Source organism: Stigmatopora argus, chromosome 10 (genome assembly GCF_051989625.1).
Source record: "Stigmatopora argus isolate UIUO_Sarg chromosome 10, RoL_Sarg_1.0, whole genome shotgun sequence".
Taxonomy (NCBI): domain Eukaryota; kingdom Metazoa; phylum Chordata; class Actinopteri; order Syngnathiformes; family Syngnathidae; genus Stigmatopora; species Stigmatopora argus.
The window spans coordinates 772,801-797,288 of NC_135396.1; the positions used below are offsets into that span (position 1 = coordinate 772,801).

Genomic DNA, 24,488 nt, shown 5'->3' on the forward strand with positions numbered 1-24,488 from the left:
AATTTGGGCTGTTTTGAAGTTTAAATAGGAGCGATAGCCAAGACTATAAAGTAAGAACGCTGAGATTCCAGTCAATTATGACTCCATTAAGTCAGAACTTTGACTTGGAAGTCAAATTCTGAGGGTATCGTTGGAGATTAAAGACAGAATTCTGATATTATTCTCAAAGTCCAAGGTCAGGACAAACGGTTCCAGGCTCGATTTCCATTGTTGAATGATCAAACGTTTATTATGGAAAAAAATAGTTTCTCATATTTTTCTAACATTTGGAATCAGGCTCACTTTCTATGTTTAGTTTCCCAAAATGAAACAGGCTCGTTTCCTGTTAAGAATGAGCAATTTAGCAATATTTTTTGGCGAACGGGATTGGATTCATTGCTCGTTTTTTTGTCAACTCCCATAAAAACAAAAAATGGAGTTAGTCGTGTTTCTTATTTTTTTTTTGGATTGGATTGAATTGGATGACTTTATTCATCCCGTATTCGGGAAATTTCGTTGTCACAGTAGCAAGGGGGTGAGGATGCAGAAATAGGAAAGGTATTTTAGACATAAATAGATAGGTAATAAGTAAGTTAATAAATAAATACATGAATAAATATATAAATAAATAAGCGTGTTGCTGAAATACATGTATGTATGTATGTATGTATGTATGTATGTATGTATGTATGTATGTATGTATGTATGTATGTATGTATGTATGTATGTATGTATGTATGTATGTATGTATGTATGTATGTATGTATGTATGTATGTATGTATGTATGTATGTATGTATGTATGCATGCATGCATGCATGCATGCATGTATGTATGTATGTATGTATGTATGTATGTATGTATGTATGTATGTATGTATGTATATAAGCAAAAGGTACACGCCCCCCTGTAAGTCATCTTGTTTTTCCAATTTACCTGCGTCTCCGCCACCATGTTCTCGTCGGGCTTCAAATGCACGGTGAAGGCCTCCCTCATCTCTCGGACGCCGTCGTATAAGACCTCCACTTCCACGTGGAGCTGCGTGTCGCCTTCTTTAAACACGAGTTCTTTGTAGAAACAAGAAAAATCAGTCAAAATGAACACGGGAGGCGTGGCACCCTCACCCTCTCCTCTCGTCGCTCACCTTCAGACACGGGATGGTAATCTTCTCCCGAGGTGGCCGAGCCGTCCTTGGTGTGCACCCTGACGACGGACACTTTGGAGGGGTCCCCCAGGCGAAGCACGGGGATCCTCACCACGGCCACTAGGCCCGACTCCTTGGGCTCCTTCACACTGAATTTGCTCTCGCCCAACTTGATGACGGGCTCTGAGGGGGGATAGAGAACGCAACGTCCAGGTGAGACGCCGGGCGAGACCTTCTCCACCGCGTCTTCCCGTCCCCTCGCGTCTCACTGTCGCCGTCGTCTGTGATCCTGACCAGCGTCTCTTTCTGCGGCCCGAGGGAGGCGCCGAAGGGGGAGTGGCCCTTGGGGCTCCCCAGGACCAGACGTAGTTCCTCGTCTTCTTCGTGTTCCGTGTCGTCCACCAATTCCAGGACGCAAGGTTTCTCCACTTCGCCTGGTCAAAGCACACAAGACTCCATTTAATTTTTTGACCTAGGTCTACAATGTCTTCTGTGTCTGTATTGCTACTGCCACCAAGGAAATTTCCCGAATACGGTTCTAATCTAATCTAATACAGTGGTACGATGAAAATTTTGATCGAATAATCCGCCCGCGATACGATCAAAATTTCTTTCATTTGACATGAGAGGCTGTTTATCATTGTAGCGCACTGTGTTATCCTATTGTGAGGACATCTGTGTGCATAATTTTCGGAATATTTTGAAGGAAATACAACAGCAAACAGTCCATCGATAGCGAACGTGAGGGTGGAGGCGTGGCAAACCGCTAACCCGGAAAACGAAGGTAACAAAAGATTACGACAAAACTAGAATTCAGTTTTGTGTAAAGTTACATTAAACATATGTTTGAGTGTCTGTATATATTAATCCAAGTTAATTTAACTTTGTTTGTTCCGTTACGAGTGCGTTGCCGTGGATAAAGTCCCCCCCCCCCGTATGCCGCTGTCTCTACCCTCTGCAAAATGCGTCTAATTTTATTTCTATTAAACACATTTTATTACTATTAAACCACTAGTTATGTGTTACTTAATGTTAATAGATGGCAAATTAGAAGAAATAAAACATTTTTTCCAATCCAATATCCTGTTTTTGGTGTTTTTTCAGAGGGTTGGAACTAATTCATTTGTTTTCAGTTCATTTGAATGGGAAATGTTCGCTGGAGTTGCAAAAATCTCGACATACGATCTCAGTCTCGGAACGGATTCCGATCATATGTCGAGGTACCACTGTATTAGTTTCATGTTGAAGGGAAATGAGCTGTTTTTGTCAACAACAAAAAACATTTGAAGCTACAAAAGAGCATTTGGAAGAGGTGAAAGGTCACCTGGTAAGAAGGTGATGAGCGAGGCGTCCGTGTTGGGCCTTTCCACAAAGTCCATCATGACCTGCGCCGTCCCTTGCCGGCTGTAGCAGCGCACCGTCGACCCGCGGCCGACGTCGCCGCTGCGGTACACGCTGGCCGACACGCGTCCGGACCGCTCCTCGACCACGTAGAGGGCGTGGCGGAACTGCGCCTGGGGCACTGTCGAGGCAACGGCGACGGTCAAACGGCGGCGTTTGGCGGCCTCCTGAGCCGGCGTCCGACGGTCGGCCCTCACGGTCGGACGCCGAGTCGTCGATGAGGACGACGGCCTTGCCGGGCTGGCCGACCACGCCGTTGACGGGCATCTGCAGGACCAGCTGGAAGCTCTCGGGACCCTCCAGGACGGGCCGGCCCAGGTCGTCCAGGACGCTGACGCGCAAGGTCTGCGTGCCGACGCCCGGGGCGAAGTCCAGGTTGCGGCTAATCCCCACATAATCCGCTCCGGCTGTCCGGAACACACACAAAAAAATTGCCGTGATTGACGGGACGGTGCATTCGGTCCTAAGTGGACTCGACGGAATTTGAGGGATTTAAGAGCTGCCAGATGAAATTCAATGTTATTTTAAGACATGAATACCTTTAAGAGCATTTGAGAAGCCTCAATTTAACGGAATTCTGGCATTACCAGATGAAACTCAATGCTGTTCTAAGACACTTGATTAAGGTTTAAGTTGTGTTGGGTTTATTCTGGGAGGTTACTATATGTTCATTAAGCATTTAATAGGTAATGAAGTTATAATTTAATTTGTGCTATACTTTATGTTTGGACCGAGTAAGCTCGAGGACACTTTCTCCACACAGCTGCTTTCGAGGCCAATTAATTTGTTTTCAGGACTAATGAGCGAACAGGACACCATGTTCAAGGCCGAGACTGTTGATCTGAGTTGGCAATGAAGATCTACCAGGGACTCTTAAATTGCTTTGACTTGGATTCCGGCAAATGGCGATAAGCGAATCAACTTCCGAAAATACTCGCGTTATTGTTTAAAAATACGGCCGCTCTGTTTACCTTATAAAGAAATTATTATGCTTACCTGTGCAAATTCTTACGCAGGTGTTTTTGGTTCCGATCTAATATGAGATTGTTGTGGCAGTTGTTTTTTGACCTTAATGGTGTTATTCTGTTCGCTTATGCAATTGTTTGAATCAGATTACCTTAAATGTTTTGATTATGCGCCGACTAAATTGACAGAGGAAGATGCCGTTTCTTCAGAATCATCTTGGACGAAGGCGAGTCGGGAGTGATTTTCCTTGCAAGTTGTAGCCAGAGTATGTTAATGATGTCTGCCTGTTTTGATTAAAGTGTATTAATAATAAACCTATCAAGGTGGTTGAAGACTTTTTAAGGACGCCTCGGAACCCTAAATTCAAGATCTACCAGACAAAATTAATCAAGAATCGTACATTTAAGGAATTTTAAGTCCCTATAGGAACCCTGAAAAGAAGGATTTGAGGACCTAGCATACAGAATTCAATGCCTTTTCAAAACAATTTCTCACACCGAGCAAATTTAAGACTTCTTAAGGACCGTTGCAATCCCGAATTCTAAGAACTGAATAGCTATCAGACAAAATTCACTGTCTTATTCAAAATACTTTACCAAGATGAATACAATAAAGACTTTTGAAGATCCCGTAGGAATCCTCACGAGACATAATTCAAAGCCCTGATCAAGATGAGTACATTTAAGATTTGTTAAGAAGCTGTTAGAAGGTCAGGAATTGTAGAAGCAGCAACCTAAAATGAATTCCTCCTCCCCCCCCCCAAAAATGTTCTCTCGCTGGGCCGGCAAACGTTCCACATTTAGCGCCGACTTTGAAGAGGCAGTTGAGACGGGGCCGAGTTTGCATAAGATTAGTTGGTGAGTTAGCGGCGAGGTCACGAGGCGGCGGCGGCGGGGGGAAAAAAAACGCCGGTGGGTTGACACGATAGAGGCTGGGAGAAACACTTGTATGTTTACTAGATCACAGTCCAAGTGCTAACAACCATCGGAAGGAATTGCCAAATCCGTGACCCACGTTTTGGTGACAATTCTAGACATATTAAGGCTGTGTTTTTGCCTCATACGATTCGTATCGCGATTCAGAGGTCACGATTCGATCCCGATGAGTATACTGTAATACCCCGGAATACGAATTTGAGATACGAGTAAAATTTCGGGCAAATATTTATCTTGAGATACGAGACACATTTTGATATACGAGCATACAGACATCATATCATAAGACAGGGGTCGGGAACCTTTTTGACGAAGAGAGCCATAAACAATTTGTATTTTCTAATGTTATTCCTTGAGAGCCATACTCCGAATTTAAAAGTCAAAATACATGTAAATGGGTGTCTTTTATTTTAGTAATTTCACCTATTTTAAAGTGGAAAAAAAGAATACTTTTGACAACATTCTTATGCAGTTGCTAATCAATGAGAGTCTAATGTGTGTATCATTTTGGGAATGTTTTGAAGGGAAGACAAAAGCAAACAACCCTTGATAGGTTGCATCTGAAAGTCAGGGTGGAGGCGGGGCCAATAGAGCCAATCCGGGAGAAGAAAGGTATCAAGATTTCAAACTAAATTAGAATTAAGTTTAGTGTAAGGTTAGATGAAACTTATTTTTGAGTGTGTCTGCATCGAAATTCAAGTGCATTTAAATTTGTTTATGTTATGCTACGAGCGTGTTGCCGTGCAAAAAGTTGTATCTCGAGGTACCACTGTATTTTTGTTTCACTTTTTGAAGGAAACGAATCAAAATGGACATAAAAGTACATTCAGGTCAATTTACTTCAAATTCAGCACTAAAGTAAACATATTTTTTAAATGTTAGATCAAATATATGGCCTTCATGATACTATTTTTTGCAGTTTTTAGTGCAAACCAGCTTTAGCCCAAAACTGCTTAAATGCAAGATTCTAAATATAAAAAAAATAAAAAAATTTAAAGGATGTTTCACTTTTTGAAGAAAACGAATCAAAATGGACATAAAAGTATATTCAGGTCCGTTTACTTCAAATTCAGCACTAAAGTAAACATGATTTTTTTTAAATGTTAGATCAAATATATGGCCTTCATTATACTATTTTGTGCAGTTTTTAGTGCAAACCAACTTTAGTCCAAATCTGCTTAAATGCAACATTCTAAAAAAGAAAACATTTTAAAGGATGTGTAGCCCTCAATAAGTGATTTAAAAAAACAAAATAATCCAAAAATGGGTGATTAAAATATTAGCTTTAGCATTCCACCAGGGCCAAAAGACATAAATAAATATCTTATTCAAACAAGGTAGAACTCTTGTTTTGTTTGCGCAGTGTAGCAACTTAATGTTAATTTTCTTAACTAGCGTTTCAGAAAGATTTGGAAGCAATACGAGAACTCTTCAACGGAATACCGTGATATTTTAAGACACCTTTCGTTGGGATCCTAAAAAAAGCTCCCCCACTTTGTTGACATTCCAACCCGCTTTAAAACAAACGATGACAGGCCGAGCCTATTGTTGGCGCTCAAAAACCTGCGAGGACACGTACCCTCCGCCGAGACCGGATCCGTCTTCCGGGAGCGCACCGTCACGGTCCCGGCCTTGGACAGGTCGCTTCCTGTCCTCCACACCTGCACCTCCACGTAGCCGTCGCTCTCGTCCACGTGGTAGTCGGCGTTGCCAAAGTAGAAGACCGGAGCTGTGACGAGAAAAAAAAAGGAGGGTCGGGGGTAATTTAACGCTGTAATTTTGTCTTGGCTGTCTGACAACAACGTCTGATTCGGGCAAAAAAAAAGGAGCTTATTACAGGGGAAATGAAGGAAATGTCTCCACCGGGAACACGCTGTAATTGCAGTACATACTTTAAAAAAGACTTTCTTGCTTCCTGCTACCGGGTTTTCATTTCAGGAATTCTATTTCTACGCGCAAAACATGACAAAAAGCTCCATTTGACCCGTTTTAACGATCGAGAGCAAGACCAAATAAAGATGGATTTCACACCTTGAAATGTGGTGATTTCCACTGGAGCGTGGGAGTCAAACCTAAGGCCTGGGGGCCAAATCGGGGCCCGCCTGGCATTTTGTGTGGCCGGCAAATGTGCGTATCGCGTGAATATCTTGCTACTTGGGATTAGCGAGTGGCTAATGGCTACGCTAGCAGATATAGTTCATGTAGTAACGTATTTTTTGGATTATAAATCGCAGTTATTTTTCATAGTTCATCATTTGTTTTGGGTGTGACTTGTGTGAAATTATCTTTTTGGGGGACTTGACACCGACGATGAAGATTTCATTGGATTTAGTGATTTGGAGTGAAACTGATAGTTTGATAAACTTGTTAGCATGTTCTTTATGCTAGAGTTATCTGAATAACTCTTAATATGTTACGTCGTTACTGACATTACCAGGGATGTCAGCCATGTAACGTTATTATACCGTTGTTCTCTATTTTATATTAATTTTAAATTACCTTTCAAGATGACATGTATGTTTTTGGTGTTGGATTTCATCAAATAAATTTCCCCAAAAATGCGCCTTATACTCCAGTGCGATTTATATATGTTTTTTCCTGCTTAATGATGCATTTTTTGGCTGGTGCGACTTATAGTCCAGAAAATACGGTACCTACTGTGAGTAAGTTGTGATAAAACGTGGGAGGTACTATTTAAGCTAACGTGCTATAATATAATTCCTTTTGTTAGTATAAAACACAGAAAATAATTAAATGATGAATTGAAGTCTATCATAATCGATCATCTTCACGTCGTCAATGGATTGCGTCCGCATTTCACGAGGGCCGTCTGAAAGCGACACGGCGGGGTGTCGTGCGCCCGCTGAATCGGCGACGCCACGAACAAAGCCCGCGAGTCTGAGTCTCGTTATCCCAGGCGCGCATGAATCACGGCGCTGACAAACGGAGGGAGGCGGCCGCCAAAGACGCGCCAATAAACACGCTGAAATGGATGGCGGAGGCCGCGGGGCAGAGTTGTTGTTTCCATGACGATGGCGCCGAGCGCCGAGGAGAGGATACTTCATCGGTGGCGAGCGGGGCCCCGCCGAGGGGAGCGTCGAATGAAATACGACGGCGCCCGTGCGAAGATCGGGTTATCTGGGGGGAGCCCGGTCGGCGCGGGAGGAAATAAAGAGATAATCATTTTTGGCAAACGTGCGTCAGGAGGAAGCAGACAGCGCCACCCGCGCGCCTCGTTGAAGCGCACCTGCTCGCTAGTCCGGCGGTTTCGAGAAAACGCAACCCGGGCTTTTGCCCAAGAATGCGTCAAACGCCGCCCTCGTAATTGCCTTTTGATCGGGATGTTCAAAAGGTCCTTTTTGCTATCTTAAAAAAGAGTAGCACTTCTTTCTAACAATCCTTTTCGCTAGCTTAACTCCCCCCAAAAAGAGTAGCATTTCTTTCTAACAATCTTTTTTGCTAGCTTAAAAAAAGAGTAGCATTTCTTTCTAACAGTCCTTTTTGCTAGCTTAAAAAAGAGTAGCATTTCTTTCTAACAATCCTTTTTGCTAGCTTAAAAAAAGAGTAGCACTTCTTTCTAACAATCCTTTTTGCTAGCTTAAAAAGAGTAGCACTTCTTTCTAAATCGTTTTGGCTATCTTAAAAAAGAGTAGCATTTCTTTCTAAGTCCTTTTTGCTATCTTTAAAAAGAGTAGCACTTCTTTCTAACAATCCTTTTTGCTAGTTTAAAAGAGTAGCATTTCTTTCTAACAGTCCTTTTTGTTAGCTTAAAAAAGAGTAGCATTTCTTTCTAACAATCCTTTTTGCTAGCTTAAAAAATAGAAGCATTTCTTTCTAACAATCCTTTTTGCTAGCTTAAAAAAGAGTAGCACTTCTTTCTAACAATCCTTTTTGCTAGCTTAACTCCCCCCCAAAAAGTAGCACTTCTTTCTTCAAACAAAGTGCAAATTATTCGACAGATAACTGGCAAATGTTGGCGCCTAATACATGGTGACAAAGAAAATCTCATTTTCAAGATTCCGGGCCAGTGTTTACAATGAATTTCCGGCTTCTCGTTTACTTTCAAGTTGAATCGCTAAAGCTAACACGCCTGAAAATGAATAACATTGACACAGGGAATCTCTATCCTACCGTGTACGTTAAATAAGGGCCAGAAAAAAAAGTAAAACCGCATAGGGCCTCCCCCAAGGAGGCTTTGGGGGTTGAGGAGCGTGTTTGCCGACAAGCCGCTTGAATCCACTTGAACTTTGGGTGACACCCCCTCGGCGCCAAGTGGCTTTTCTAATGGTGAGATTCAATCCAAGCCTGGCTCAAGCTAGCGGAGGCTATGCTACGCTAGCCTCGGTACGGCAAGGCGAACTCTTGACGACAATTAATACGAGCTTGATGTCTTACTGATTAAAACCTTCTTTCGTGGAGAGCATCCCAGGGGAGAGAATCTCGTTAGATCCAATCGGAAGACGCAGAATTTCATTTTCTGATGTGCCGTATGTAAATATTTGCCGACATTTGACGGTAGTGGGAACAAAGCTGCGGCAAGACGTTTTGAAATGCCAGCGTGTGATTGAAATTGAACTCTTTCGCTGCCTTTTTATTACAAACATTTCTACTTTTTGTGTAATCCACTTTAACATGAAACTCTTTTGTTTTTCCAATCTATGTCACCACCGCAAGTACGATTGAGTCGTTTTTATGGCTGAACCAGATTTTGTTCTACTTTTGTAGAGCCGTGTTATTCATCTAATTGCGGCTAAACAATGGCATAACAATTAAAAGTGATGTATGTTGATGCCCTAAAGCAGGCAGCACATTTGTACTTTTTGTGTAAGCAAACTTATCTTGAATACTTTAGGCGGCCAGCAGTAAATTGTTTTATTTTGCAACCCGCGTCACCGCGGGAAGCACATTTCGGTTACTTTGACTTCTGAAGCAGATATTTTTCTCCAATTCAGAGAGTGGCATTATACATTTCATTGTGGGTAAACAATGTTATAAAAAGGGAGAGGAGAAGTATTTTGTAAAGCATTGTATTATTGGTCTAATCGAAATTGAGCATCATATACAATGGTACCTCTAGTTACGAAATTAATGAGTTTCGTAACTTGGATTTTACATAAATAGAGTAGCATTTAATGTTTAAATTCTCATATTCATTTGTTTACTAGTTATTTTAAAGAACAAAGTTAGAGTTGTTTTGTCAAGCAGGACGCGATGCTACCGCGACAACTTCAAAATAAAATAACAGATGCAGCTAACGTATTGACGTTTTGGGGGATTTCGTAAAGTTGTTTTGGCAAGCAGGACGGAATGCTACCGCGACAACTTCAAAATAAAATAACATGCAGCTAACGTATTGACGTTTTGGGGGATTTCATAATTTACATCTTGTTTTCGTATAATGAAACCGTAATCTGCATATCAAAGGCTTTGGTAATCAGAATTGTTTGTACGCCATCTTGAATATTTAAGACAACCAGCACTATAATCTTTTACCTTCCAATCCACGTCACCACGGCCAATAGGATTTAGCGGTTTCTATGTCCGAAGCGGATATTTTTCTACTTTTAGCCCCGTGTATTTTTAAGTAAAGACTTTGGCACTCCGTCCTAAATAATAAGTGCGACCTCTTGTTTCCGAAAACAAAGTGAGGAAAATTGAGGTCTTCCGAAAAGCGGGTCCGGGTGTTCAAACGCTCGCGACATCTGTTTCCAAAATGAAAGGGAACCCAGGTGAAGAATAATCACAACGTGCAACTTTCCCAGGCAAAAGCTCCCGCAAACACACAAACAAGCCGTCTTTACGACGGCTCGTAATCACCGCTCGGGGAAGCCGAGCGGAATTTACTGGCGGGCGGACGGTAAATTTTTACAAGTGGCGTCTTGTTCTCGGAGCCTTCCCGACAGCGCCTCACAACAAGCTGGCGGATGCGCAGGTGATATCAAACGGCAATTAGCCCGGCAAGAGAGGGCAAGTCTGCCGAGAAACCGCGGATGGGAATTGAGCACTCGCTGTCCGTCCGTCGGTCCGTCCGTCAGTCAATGTTGTCAAGGTTGCTGCCCATATCCGAAGCGAAAGCTTTTCAGTCTGTCAGTCTCCGCAGGAGGTGGACTGGCCCGACTGTCAGTCATGGAGATGCGGCAGAAGGCCGACTCACCCAAGGTTGACCTTACTTTTATATATATTATTAATCAAGATGAGTAATAATAGGGTCTGTATAGTCTAGATCAAGGGTGTCAGACTCGGGTTGGTTCGCGGGCCACTTTAACGTCAACTTGGGGCCGGACCATTTTAGATATAATATTTTGATTTGTTTTATAAATGGATTAAAAGCCCTGAATATTCAGTTTTTTATAGATCTAAAACAATGTTTATTTTAGATTTTTTTTCTTCTATATTTTTAGATTTTACAAAATGATTTTTGAACTAAAAACACAGAAAAAAATGATTAAAAAATGACAATTATTGATTTAAAAGGGGGAAATTCAGGAAATGTAATATACATCTATACTCTTTATTTGAATTTGATCCTAAAACAGAAAGTCAGCACTCATCATTTACTTTCCCGGGCCACACAAAATGATGCGGCGGGCCAGATTTGGCCCCCGGGCCGCCACTTTGACACATGTGGTCTAGATCGTTAGTGCCGTCAATGGCGCTGAAGGTTGAAGGTCGTACACCGCCAGTCCGAACATTGTCTTGGAGACGTTTGGATATCTACATGTCACTTGCTATGCATTTTGGATCATTTCTGGTTAATCTTGGGCTCATTTTGGTTCACTTTCTGTGAAATTTGAGGTTTCTGGGGTCACTTTCTGGGCATTCCGGTCACTTGCTGTACGTTTTGAGGCATTTCTTGTTGATAATGGGGATATTTTGGGTCACTACCTGTGCATTTTGGGCCATTCCGGTCGGTATCACTTGCTGTACGTTTTGAATCATTTCTTGGTTATCTTCGAACACATTTAGCTTACTTCCTGTATATTGGCCTATCCCAGTCCTGGATTGGATGTTAGCTAAAAGCAACAGTGACATTTCACTTGGAATAATATTATGTCGGGTGCTTTGTTTTGTAGGAGGAGGCTCCCAATCCGAAGATGGAAAACTGATGACATTAGAGGGGTAATGAGGTCAAAGGTCACCGAGGTCAGAAAAGGAATTTGTGATGGAGATGTGCTTTCTCCGAGGGCTTCCTCACTGACTCTTGGATTTGTTCAGACACGTTGGTGTCCATCTCCATTGAGGCTTTGGCCTTTCCACAAGTTGTCGAAAACCACCTGCAGCATTTTGTCTCAAAGTACAAGCACGGGTGTCAAAGTGGCGGGCCGGGAGCCCAATCCGGCCGGCTAAAGTCAATCACTGGACGCCCCTGATGTGGGACAAATTGCTAAAAACAAATACAAATGTGTCTTTTTTTAGACGGTGAGAATCATTCAGGGTCAATAAAAGGATAAACTCTGCTCAGATTGACAACCGGCATTAGCGCTTTTTGTTTGTCGCTCAACCTGTGTGTTCCCTCCCGGCCCCGTCGGCGATGTGTGTATACGTACGTGTGTGTGTGTTTGTGTGTGTGCGTGGCGTTGAGTGACAGGAGGCTGACGCGCGGCGGCAAACAACAACGCGCGACATCGCCCCGAGCCATCGTCAAAAAGGCCTCGTCTGCTAATCAATGCGCCAACGAACCCTTTGACTTTGTAGCCGGAGAAGACGAGAAGAAAAATGTCAAAATGTTTGACGCCTTTTTCCACTGGTGAACTTTCGAACCTTCCGGATGTTGGCTTCTAACGTAGACATTTTTTTGGGGTCACACTCAAGTTTTTCATTTCAGCTAAGTCGATCGCTAACGCTAAACTTCCAAAGATCCATTTAATTTTTTTTTTTAGGACTTCCACCCGAATTATATTCCTAATTTGTACTTTCGGATGATTTTTTTGCAATTTCCGGTGTGCCTATTTGCATTCATGTTGCAGCTGTTTGCATTTGTGTTTCGAGGAAAAGTGGGTTTGTGTTGGGACTATTTGGAATTGTGTTGTGGCTATTTGCATTGCAGTTATTTGCTTTCTTGTTTCAGGAAATTGGGATTTGTGTTGTCACTATTTGCAATTGTGTTGTGGCTATTTGCATTTGTGTTTTGGCCATTTTACATTTGTGTTATGGGCTATTGGGGGTTGTGTTGTGACTATTTTCCTTGCGGTTATTTGCTTTCATGTTTCAGGAAATTAGGATTTGTGTTGTCACTATTTGCAATTGTGTTGTGCCTATTTGCATTCATGCTTTGGCCATTTTTGTGTCCGTGTTGTGACAATTTGCATTTGTCCTTTTTGCCTATTCGTGACCGGACGTTTGGTCGCCGGACGTTTGGTCGCCGGACGTTTGGTCGCCGGACGTTTGGTCGCCGGACGTTTGGTCGCCGGACGTTTGGTCGCTCGGACCCAAACAACCGGCGACCAAACGTCCGGCGATCAAACGTCCGGCGACCAAAAGTCCGGCGACAAAACAAGGTAAAACAACACGGTCTACGCATGAATAAAAGCCAACAATGGCCATGAGCGGTTTCACTGAGCCGACGTGTCAGTGTAGAAGAGTTTGTATGTACATGCGTTGTCCCTTTAAGAAGCGACGTCAGTCAGGGTCTTAACAAGTTCTCCAACAAAACACAATAAAAGTCCGGGAAATTTGGAGCTTTTCTTTAGCCTAATAATTAATAGGGCATTAAGTATGACTAAATAATAATTTGCAGTTTGTATATAGGGAATTTGAGCAACAATTTTAAATGGTAATTATCAATAACATTCCGGGCGACGAAACGGCCGAGTACCTTGCCAATTGGCGTTCATGTTTTTTTCTGCAAAGCTTTTGGAATTGCAAAATAAATGTGCATTTTTTTTCTTTTTGCTACCCGTTTGGACTATACACACTTTCCCACCTTTTGTTGCTAGGAATGCTAATATTTGCGGTTTCTCCTAAAGCAGAGCTTTCTCCCGCTCCATTGCTCAAACTAAAAAGCCTCAGGGCGCATAGGAGTACACAAGCTCTCACTTTTGCATTTTGTTTTTTCGGGTCCGTGGGCGACGACGTGACGAAGACGGAGCGAATATTCGCCTTTCGCTCAATCCGTGCGAAGCTCAGACCGACCTAACTTCATTTTTATAGCACACGGTGAGTTTTCTTAGCGATCCCTTCGTTCGCTCGTCTCCGCCCACCGCCGGGCGTAATTAAAAGCGCTTTCGTTTGGCGGCGGCGGAGACGCAGATTTCAGGCTGACGGGGAACTTTTCGCCAGCGTGAAAGATGGCACGTTCGTCTGCGGGAAAACTAAGTGCCAAACGAACAAAGAAACGGAGCGACAGGCGACAGGCGAGAGGGAGCGCGGCGCTCGGAATATAATTGTCACGACGCGGCGGCTGATTCGCGTCCTCGCTTTCGCTGGGAAACAAACCGTTGGCGTTGATTGGAAGGCGTCTCAATCAGGCGGCTTTTGTTTTTAAAAAAAAGTTGGCGACTGCTCCAACACCATTAGCATATCTTAAGACACCCGACTTTGCTCTCGGGGCGCTATAGTCTGCGCAGATTTGTCTGGGGGAGGATTAAGGGAGCCCCCCCGGATCATTAGGGCTCTCTGGGGATAAACCACGTTCGATCCGAGGAGACGCAAGGACACGGGAAAAGTGGGGAGGTCGAAGAAAAGTCGATCTTTTTCACAAAGACGCGGCGCAATTTCCAATCATGCGATCGTGTCGGAGTCCGGTCCACTGTCGAACTACCGTATTTTCACGACTATAAGGCGCACATAAGTCTTCAATTTTCTCCAAAATAGACAGGGCGCCTAATAATCCAGTGCGCTTTATATATGGACCAATACTAAAATTGTTATCACAATAAAATAAAATGAATCAGTTGCATACCTGTCAACCTCTGCCGATAACTGCCCTTATAAATGATTATGATTCAATCCCTTACAAACCCCCCAAAAACCTTACAAACACCGTACGAGTCGTACGGTGTTTGTAAGGTTTTTTGGGGGTTTGTAAGGGGTTGAATCATAATCATTTATAAGGGCAGTTATCGGCAGAGGTTGACAGGTATGCAGTTAATAGGGTACACCGACTCTACTATTTTCCCGTAGACAAAGTACTGCGCAGTGACCGCTGGGATATGTAGTAGTTCTTTTGTCAATACACCCAATGGATTGTGGCCTGTATACATCGACATCAATACAGCATGACGAAGCATGGAAAGAAAGCAGCGTTGGAAAACGTATGCTAGCTACTATTTGCGAATGGATTGTGGCCTATATACATCGACATCAATACAGCTTGACAAAGCATGGAAAGCACCATTGGAAAGGTTACGCTAGCTACCAGCTAGCTACTATTGGCGAATGGATTGTGGCCGCCTGGACGAACGTATAAAACTCAGCGTTTTCGATGACTCATTTGGACAATTGTTCAATTCGGACACAGAAAATGAGGACTTTGATGGATTTGTGGGTGATGATGACGCAAGGCTCCACTGTATTTTCCAAATGTTAATATGCTAATAGCCCGAATGCTAACGTTTCTGAAAGGCCATCGCAAGGCATTGTGTGGGGATTTAGCAGATTGCCTTACCGTCATCGGCGTCAGGCACGATGGTGATCCTGGCGCTGGGGAAGCGGGCCCCCAGGCGGCCCCCCATGGGCGCGCCGAGGGTGACGTTGAAGCTCTCCTGGGGTTCGTAGAGGGAGTCGTCGATGACCACCACGCGGCAGGGCTTTTCCACCTCGCCCCTGTCGAAGCGCAGCACGCCGCGGTGGTCGTCGGGCCGAGAGATGTAGTCCGAGTAGGACAGGACGGTGGTGGGCACCGTGCCCGTGGCTGACTCTGGGGACATTACAAAAACAAAAGAAATTTTTTTTTTGCTCTTAAAATGTACATGTCTTAGACCACAGGTGTCAAAGTGGTGGCCCGTGGGCCAAATCTGGCCCGCCACATCATTTTGTGCGGCCTGAGAAAGTAAATCATGAGTGCCGACTTTCTGTTTTACGATCATGAAGATTTTAAATGTATATTATATTTTTATTATATAATATTATATTATATTATATTTCCTGATTTCCCCCTTTTAAATCAATAATTGCAAAGTTTTTCTTTGTGATTTTAGTTCAAAAATATTTTTGTAAAATCTATCACATTTATTTTGGTTCCTTTTGGAATGATTTTTTTTTTTTAAGTTTTCCCTTACTAAGAAAAAAAAGCTCAAATAAACATTTACATATAAAAAACCCAGACTATTTAGGGCTTTTTTTTAATCCATTTCTATTTATCTTTTAATATCTAAATATTATATCTAAAACGTTAATGCGGCCCGCGAACCAACCCGAGTTTGACACCTTTTCAAGCTATGTGATTTCATTTAAAAAACATTTTTCTCCATTAAACTGTTTGAAGAAGTTGAAAAAATAAAATGCTTAAAAAAAAACTGAATTACAGTGATCCCTCGCTATAACACGGTTTACTTTTCACGGTTTCGCTACTTCACGGATTTGCATCGTGCATTGTGTTCTGCATTCTGATTGGCTAAAAAGTCACTCCGCTTCTTATCTACCTGTGCCTCAATAACGTTACAGTTTAATATGTCCACGTACGTAAAACAGCTTGCCAAATTTACATTAAGAACGTGCAAATTCTCCTGACATTTTCAATTTCTCTCAAACCCACGACACATACTTTTAGCGTATTTAGCATATTAGGATATTTAACAGTGATGCTTTTTTTCAATGGGAAAACTGCAAAGACAAAAAAATCACTTTTCTTCCCGCCTTATGATAAATCTCCTTTGTCCATGTTCTCTTTTTTATATCAAATAGATTTTTTCCTGACCTTGCTGAGTGAAGCAGAGCACCATGAGCTCCTGGCTAACATCTCCGCTGCGCCTGACCGGCACCATCAACTCGCCGACGTCCTCCTCCACGCTGTACGCCGCCGCGGGGATGAAGACGGTGGACTCTGGAGGGACCGCAAAAGCAAACGTTAGTCAAGTCAGACATGGATTTTACTTTTATAAACTTGTACTTTGAAGTTGCCATTGGCAGAAAATGACACACAAGTTATAAATGGTCAGTGTCGGACGGGAAATAAAGCCTGCATGCCGAGATATGTTTTTTTCACGTATTTGAGGAAATGGGATCACTTTACGGGCTGAAAAGAACTGAAAAAAATCAATAGACAATCACCTAAAAATGTAGCAAAATCAAGAGATGCGCAATGGTCTCAAAATCGACGGGAAGTGACTTATTTGTATATATCTTGTATAGTACAGTGGTACCTCTACATACGAGCAGCTCCAGCTACGAGATGCTCTAGATACGAGAAAAAATTCGAGATGCGAGAAAGCCAGGTGGCCATGACATGAGAGGCTGTTTATCATTGTAGCGCACTTGTAGCGTCTTTTTTGCCGCATCTCTTTCGTGTATAACAGATATCTACGAGCACTGAACGATTTATTCAGACGAGTTTCGACCAGGAAACGCACAACGCGCATGCGCGGGCAAAAAGAGGGCTTTCTGGGTAATGAAGTATACTCGTGCACACAACACCGAAAACATTCATTTCAATGTGAAACGTCTGCTCGAGTTACAAAAAGCTCGACATACGAGCTCAGTCCCGGAACGGATTAAGATCGTATGTAGAGGTACCACTTTATCTATATGTCCCATGCCCAGAGGTAGTCCTGGATCCTTTTGATTTGGGGAAAAAACAATTATCGGGGCTCTCGTGCACCCCCACAAAGATGACACCGCGGGTCGTCGCCCTAATTGCCCGTAGCAAAAACTGGCCCGGCAATTTTCATGGCTACAAACGTTTCATTCTGCAAAGCGATTGGACGACGCACGTTCCCCTAAAGCTTTTTTTGGTCCGTCACCATGGCGCACCCTGAAAACGCGCGACGCGTTCAAAGCGCGTCAAACAAACACGATGCGTTCCTCGACGGCGAATCCGCGTTTGAAGCCCAGCGTACCGATTGGCCACGGGAGAGCCCAGATTTCACGGGACAAACCGTTGACTAAAGACACTCATTTGCATAAATTGTTGACAGCCAAACCCGCCGTTTCCCCCCTGAGACGTTCCCATCCATATTTATACGGCGCACTTTGCTCCGCCTCGGCGCCGGCGAACAGACGTGTTTACAGAAGCTCCTTTGGCTTGTTGTCGTCGCGGCGCTTCCCTCCGTTTCCCGCTTTCGTCGCCGTTTCGCGTGCTAACTTTTGTATGCCGCTAGCTGCTCTTTCTCTAATTATCTAATCTAATCTAATCTAATCTAACGTGCTTCAGTAGGCTTCCTGCTATTTTAAATCCAAGGGAAAATAGGGACCATTTAATTCCTTTTTTAAATAAGAAAATAGAGATAAATTACAAATATTGAAAAGAATATGCACTGTTTTCTTTTTTTCATAGAAAATGTAAAGAGACCCATGAATTAAAAATGAGTTAAAATCTCTCCAATAAAAAGAAAAATGACTATTTATGTATTTAAATGACAAATAATAATGTAAGCTCATAATATGGAGAAAAAAACGAATACAGCCCAATTATAATACTTAAGTATTAAAATAAATACTATAAAATATAACACGGAATGCCAGCTTTTTCACTTGGAAAGCATTTTTTGTCACATTTTGTAGGAATATTTACTACTTGGTTCCCTTTTTTGAAAAAATTGACCCCGGCCTGTTTTCTTCAAAGAGGCAAATAGATGAAGAAAAAAAAAACCAAAGCAATATTTACTGTTTCGTTTATGTAAAAGTGAAAATAAAAAAGAAGATATAAAGCTTTCCCCTTTTTAATTTAGCTAAAAAAAAGAAAGGAAAGAAAGAATTGTACGAAACTGCCTGACTACTGACCGTCTCCGGGGTCCACAATCTCCACAACGGTGCTCAACGGCGACTCCAGGACGGCCATGACGGGATCGGAGAGCACCACGTGGAAGGTCTCCGACACCTCGTAGTCGCCGTCCGGCAGGATGCGGACCTTCCAGGTGGCGGCGCTTTGACCCGGGTTGAACTGAACTTGCTTCTGAGCTTTGCCGCGGAAATCTTTGTCCTTGAGCGCCGTGCCGTCCTTGGTGCCGATGCCTTTTCCCGGGAGGGACACAAACACACATTCTTAAGATCCACTCCTTTGTACGCTGCCGGGATTTCAAAGCAAAGGCCATTTGCCTGATTTTTTTTCTTCATATTTACATCCTGTGTCATCTCCTAAAGCTAAGTGAAGTTACAATTTACACATTTTCAAAGAGGCTAATCATTGCTGTTTATACAAATACTTTGACATACAGCACATGTGTCAAAGTGGCAGCCCGGGGGCCAAATCTGGCCCACCGCATCATTTTGTGTGGCCCGGGAAAGTCAATCATGAGTGCCGACTTTCTGTTTTCAGATCAAATTCACATGAAGAGTATAGATGTATGTTAAATTTCCTGATTATCCCCTTTTTAAATCAATAATTGTAATTTTTTAATCATTTTTTTCTGTTTTTAGTTCAAAAATATTTTTGTAAAATCTAAAAATATATTTTAAAAAGCTCAAACAAACATTGTTGAAGATCTATAAAAAACGAAATATTCAGGGCTTTTAATCCAGTTTTTTTTTAATCCATTTAAATAAAAAAAAATCTAAATATTATATCTAAAATGGTCCGGCTCACATGAAATCGAGTTGAGGTTAACGCGGCCCGCAAACCAACCCGAGTCTGACACCCCTGATATGCAGTAATCCCTCAAATATCACGGTTTCACTGCATTGCAGATTTTTAGTCAAGTAAAAAAATAGTTTTTTCCCCCATAAATTCATAAAAATGCGAAAAACCACGCTGTTTTCCGCTTGCTACTAAGACTCAGCACTGAATTAAAAAAATGTTACTTTGTTTTATTTTATTTTTTTGAGCACCTGCAAACCATCAAATGTAGCTCAACGAAACAAACGAGTCTTTTGTGTTGCTTTTCAATTGGTGCGTTTGTTAATTTACATTCGCCCTCCCAGTAAAAAACGGATTGGACCTGTGGAGCCGTCGCCGAAAGATCAGCATTCCGTCTCAGTCGTCAACAACGAGTGAGCAAAACTTTCAAAAGGCAAAATAATTGCAGTGGTAGGAGAAGGCGGCACCTGTAAAAATGCAGGCGTTTGTCTTTTTTGGAAGGGATTTATTCACCTGCTCTTTGAAATAAAAGCGAGGACTTTGATGTGGAAGTAGCGAGGCGAGGGGAGGCGAAGAAAGCGCGCGAGATGGTCCATCTAAAGCACCCCCCTCGGGGTTAGGAGGCGGGGCCAACTCGGCAAGGAGACGAGATTCATCCGAAAACTCCCCGACTCCGACGCTCGTTGCATTCCAATGGCTCTAAACTCATTTTTTAGCAGCAAATTCAGAGAATAGCGTTAAATGTGTCCCGCACAAGAACCTTGTGTTCAACCTACATACATGAATTTCAGTTCAGTGAGCCCGAGATAGAGCGAGTGGAATCAAGAGTGACATTTCCTTCAATTTGAGGCTCTAAATCGCAAAAAATGATAAAATCACTGTAACACGCTGAAATATATTCATTCATTTTCTATTCGGTTTATCCTGACGAGGGTCGCAGGGGGTGCCGGAGCCAATCCCAGCAGGTGGGGGACACCCCACCAATCGCAGGGCACAACGAGACAAACAACCAAGCCTAGCTAGTAACAATTTAGCGTACAATTAGCCTAGCGTGCATGTTTTTGGTTTTTGGAGGGGAAAACAGAGTACCTGGACAAAACCCACGCAAGCCTGGGGAGAGGGAGAACACGTAAACTTCACACAGGAAAGTCGGAACACACTGTGGATTGAGCTCTCGATCTCCGAACTGCGAGGCGGAATTGCTAACCACTATGCTAACCATGGTTATATCTTTAATTCCCGTCAGTGTCAATGCTAGCTAATGAATTAAAGGTTTAACAGTTCAAGTTGGCAACCTTTGATTTTTATGCATGCGGCCCTGGCAGAAAAAGTCTGCGCACCCCTGCTCTAAAAATAATAATAATAATAAAATAGGGCTAATGCATCTTTTTGAGGTAATAATCACCCTTTTAAAAGGCTTCCACAGAAGGGAAGCGTGTTTGTACAAGGCAATTCCGAGTCAAAACGCCAACGTTTGACCTTTGCTTTTTAAAAATACGCCTTATTTCCTTCACGGCCAGCCAATCGCACTCCGGGGGGACGCAAGTAAGGCCGCGCTCGATGGACGGCGTAAAAAAACCCGGATGGCCGCCGGGGGGCTTGTGAGGACCAAATTGTTCGCGCCCATCCGCCAATTCGTCAAGCGGCTGGCGGGCGGCCGGGTTTATGGCGCCGCGTTGGCACTTCATTGATCAAAAGTTTTGGGACACACGGATATTGTACTTCACGCAAAATCATATTTGATGTCTGCTGATTTTGGCCAGTTTTCCAACTGGACTAAATCTGAAGACGGCTGAAAAAGTACCAATGGATATTTACATAAATGAAATGATGTGATTATGCCAACCTCGGATTCATTTTTGTGTCAATAATTGCGCACGCTCGCATACACACGGCCGTCTCGGCGTGCTTTGAATCGAGAATGCGTGGCGGCGGCGGCGAGTTCAAAGTGTGATTTCTTTCAATTAATACGCAAACACGCATCCAACAGCAATCCGTGCTGCGGATAATCAAAACAATTTGATTTTCTGCCCACGGTTGGCGTTCACACTGTTTTTTTTTTTCCGCCGCGATCGGCGAGTCCGCGTAACGCTTTTACGTGGAAAGCGATTTTTTTCGTATTTTCTGCTGGAGTAATTAGCTTTTTTTCAATTTCACAGCCCGGGCAAGCAATCTCACGAGCCCTTTTAATGACCCGCGTCCAGACGCTGGTTATTTTAATATTTGGAAAGGCGAGCGAGGCTATTTGAACAAAGGTCACAAATTTGCATTGCATCCGCGGAAACCACGCTTTAGCGTGTCGTCCGGAGGGAGACGGTCGGCGACGTGGCGTCGACTATTTTCGATAATACCCTCAATTTGGAGACGGCGAATGGCGGCAACAAAGCGGAAAAATATCGAGTGGCGGCCGTGGTGAACAAAAACAAATGGAAAGTATTTGCTGTTTTTCCTTTTTAATGTAGCACAAGATTAAAAGATGAAAACAATATATTTAAAGTTTCCACTTTTTTATTAAAAGTTGAAAAAATTGAAAAAATATATATCAGAGAATATTAAATTTATACGTATTTTTCAGACTATTGTACATCGAATGTTTGAGGAGCAATTTTTTATCTGATAAAAGTTAAACTAATAATAATGACATAACCTAGCTGTTTTTCCTTTTTAATGTAACGCAAGATTAAAAGATGAAAAAAATATTTACAGTTTCCACTTTTTAATTGAAAGTTGTATAGTTAATAAAAAAAAAAATATATATACATATACATATATATATATATATATATATATATATATATATATATATATATATATATATATATATATATATAAATTTTATCAATTTAATATTCTCTGATATATATATATATATATATATATATATATATATATATATATATATCAGAGAATATTAAATTGATACGTATTTTTCCGACTATTGTACATCGCATGTTTGAGGAGCAATTTTTTTATCTGATCAAAAAAAATAAAAAATACGTTAAACTAATAATAATGACATAACATAGCTGTTTTTCCTTTTTAATGTAATGCAAGACTAAAAGATGAAAAAAATATATTTAAAGTTTCCACTTTTTATTAAAAGTTGTTTAGTTAATAAAAATATATATATATCAGAGAATATTAAATTTATATGTATTTTTGGTCTATTTTTGAGGAGCATTTTTTTATCTGATCAAAAAACTAAAAAAAATATATATATACACGTTAAACTAATAATAATGAGGAGAACATAAGAGTCGTCCAAAAAAACTGAACGTAGCATAAATAAGTTGCACTTAAGTAAAAGCCAAACTATAGAAAAAAAGTGCAATTTATATCCCGAAAAATTTAAGAGAATATGGACAAAATGTAACCTCGATAAATGACCTCAGTTGATTAGTGGATAATTATCATTGACATAACGGCGTTCCAACGAAAGCATAACTCCTGCTTTGAAAAATTGTTTGGGAAGATGACACACACAACTCCTGTCTGTCTTTTCAGGCTGAACTACTGAAGGATTTTTTGGGCCAATTAGGAGGCGCTTCTTATCCACCGCCTTGTTGTTATTGTTTTTTTTCTTTTTCTTCGAACCCGACCGACCGGAGTAAAGATTGGAGCTTGACTTACTAACAAAGGAGGTCTCCCCCAGGTACCCTCGACGTTTCAGCACCACCTCCAGAAACTTGAGCTCTTCGTCCACCACGTAGTGGCTCTTCTCCAGCGAGATCCAGGCCCAGTTGAGACGGAACTGTTGGTTCCCCAGTTTGTTTCCGCCTGCCAAACAAAACAAGACATCAGCACCGTCACCGGGAAATTTCCCACACAATTTTCAATCTATAACGGATGTTATGCGGCCTGCCTTGTTTGACCTGAGCCTTTTTATTTTAGTTTTTTGAACTATTTGAACCTTTTTGAGGGTCCGTTGGAGGCCGGCCAACCTCACACGCTGTCGGTAGGATCCAATTGCTTGGCTTCTAATTAAGATAAAAAGGCGTGGGTTTCCCTTCTCCTGTATTTTCCTTTATCTCGGCTTTTTGAAGCCGCGTTCAAAGGCTCGACTGAGACGTCTCGCCGGGCTCGGGCCAGGTGAGGCCTTACGTCAGATTTAAAATTACGGCGAGAGATGGCGGGATTCGATGGGGTGGGAAATGCCACCATAGGCGGGGGGAAATAAAAAAAAAAAATTCAGGTCAATTTGACATTTCGAAATGCGAAGCTCCAATATCCCACTGCAGTGAACGCACCACGAATTGAACTGGGATCAGCTGTGGTTGCAGAGTTGTGAGGTCCAATGGAATCAGGTGATGCAAGTTACTTTTTGAACAATTTTAACGGGGAGGAAAAATGTCGTCAAAACCTCTTAGGCAGAATCTGTTTTGATGAGCTATTTTTCCCACAATAAATTGCCAATAAATCTATGACGAACGTCACTTTTCCTCCTAATCCAGATTTACATTTAATAGGATTCTATTTATTGACGTCCTGACATCATCCTTTTGATTAGCAAATCCAAATCTTTGAAGAGGACTAACTATCTCACTATCTCAAATGACTAACTCCATCTAGTGGTAAATCTGAGCATTGCAAGAAAACGAAGAAAGAATTCAAGTTTCTTAAGTGGGCTGAACATTCGATATTTTCAAAATTTGGACCCAAAAAACTGCGTAGCGGGCCCCAGTTGGCCCGTGGCCCACGGTTTGCACACCCCTGCTCTAAATTCTTGCAGTTATTATTATTTTTTCTTCTTCCAGCCGTTTGAGATGAACTAAGTAACGTTTTAACTATCTGTGCGTTCCCACACTCCCCTCCCCCGCCGGATCGGATCCTTAACCTTAACCCCCCCCTCCCCGTGTGGATTATGCGCGGGTAGCAGCGCAGAACAAGGGTAAAACAGCGACACATTTGATCAGCGAGTCGTGAAGGAAGTCAGCCGAGGTCGTGGAAAACTTGACGACTTCCCACACAAACTCCAGAATAAACTTTTCACTCCTAGACTTAACTTTACTGACAACGATATAAACCGGGTCAAAACACTAAATATAAAAGACATTATAGTTCATTCATTTCTATTCCCTATACTTGCAAGGGCGGCGGAGGGTGCTGGAGCAAGTGGACGCCCTGAATTGGTTGCCGAAAAAAAGGGCATTACTTTTGGCTGTCAGATTTAGCATTAGCATTCAGATTAAATTGTTTTACAAAGTGTGGATGATTTTTTAATTATGAGGGGAACTGTGTCCAAAACTGATCTAAAATTTTCTCCATCATAATTAGTTTTTGAAAAAAAAAAAGATAATTTGTTTGTTGTTTTTACTGTACATGTAGTTGTTACTACATGTACGCAATTAGCTATACCTAGCTAGCTAGCTAGGTAAATGTGTAGGTAGTTAGCT

General features: G+C 42.1%; 1 protein-coding gene across 1 annotated transcript in view; it reads right to left on the bottom strand.

Annotated features, from left to right (window-relative positions):
• Positions 1-24,488, bottom strand: part of LOC144083371 (FRAS1-related extracellular matrix protein 2-like) — a 63,465-nt gene that overhangs the window by 12,283 nt on the left and 26,694 nt on the right. The window contains exons 3-12 of the mRNA XM_077611155.1: positions 22,726-22,872; positions 18,303-18,533; positions 16,282-16,407; positions 15,031-15,282; positions 6,004-6,153; positions 2,721-2,930; positions 2,447-2,644; positions 1,392-1,556; positions 1,123-1,305; positions 915-1,045 (exon numbers count right to left, since the gene is read on the bottom strand). Coding sequence (XP_077467281.1) covers positions 915-1,045; positions 1,123-1,305; positions 1,392-1,556; positions 2,447-2,644; positions 2,721-2,930; positions 6,004-6,153; positions 15,031-15,282; positions 16,282-16,407; positions 18,303-18,533; positions 22,726-22,872 — 1,793 coding nt within the window. The remainder of the gene's footprint in view (positions 1-914; positions 1,046-1,122; positions 1,306-1,391; positions 1,557-2,446; positions 2,645-2,720; positions 2,931-6,003; positions 6,154-15,030; positions 15,283-16,281; positions 16,408-18,302; positions 18,534-22,725; positions 22,873-24,488) is intronic.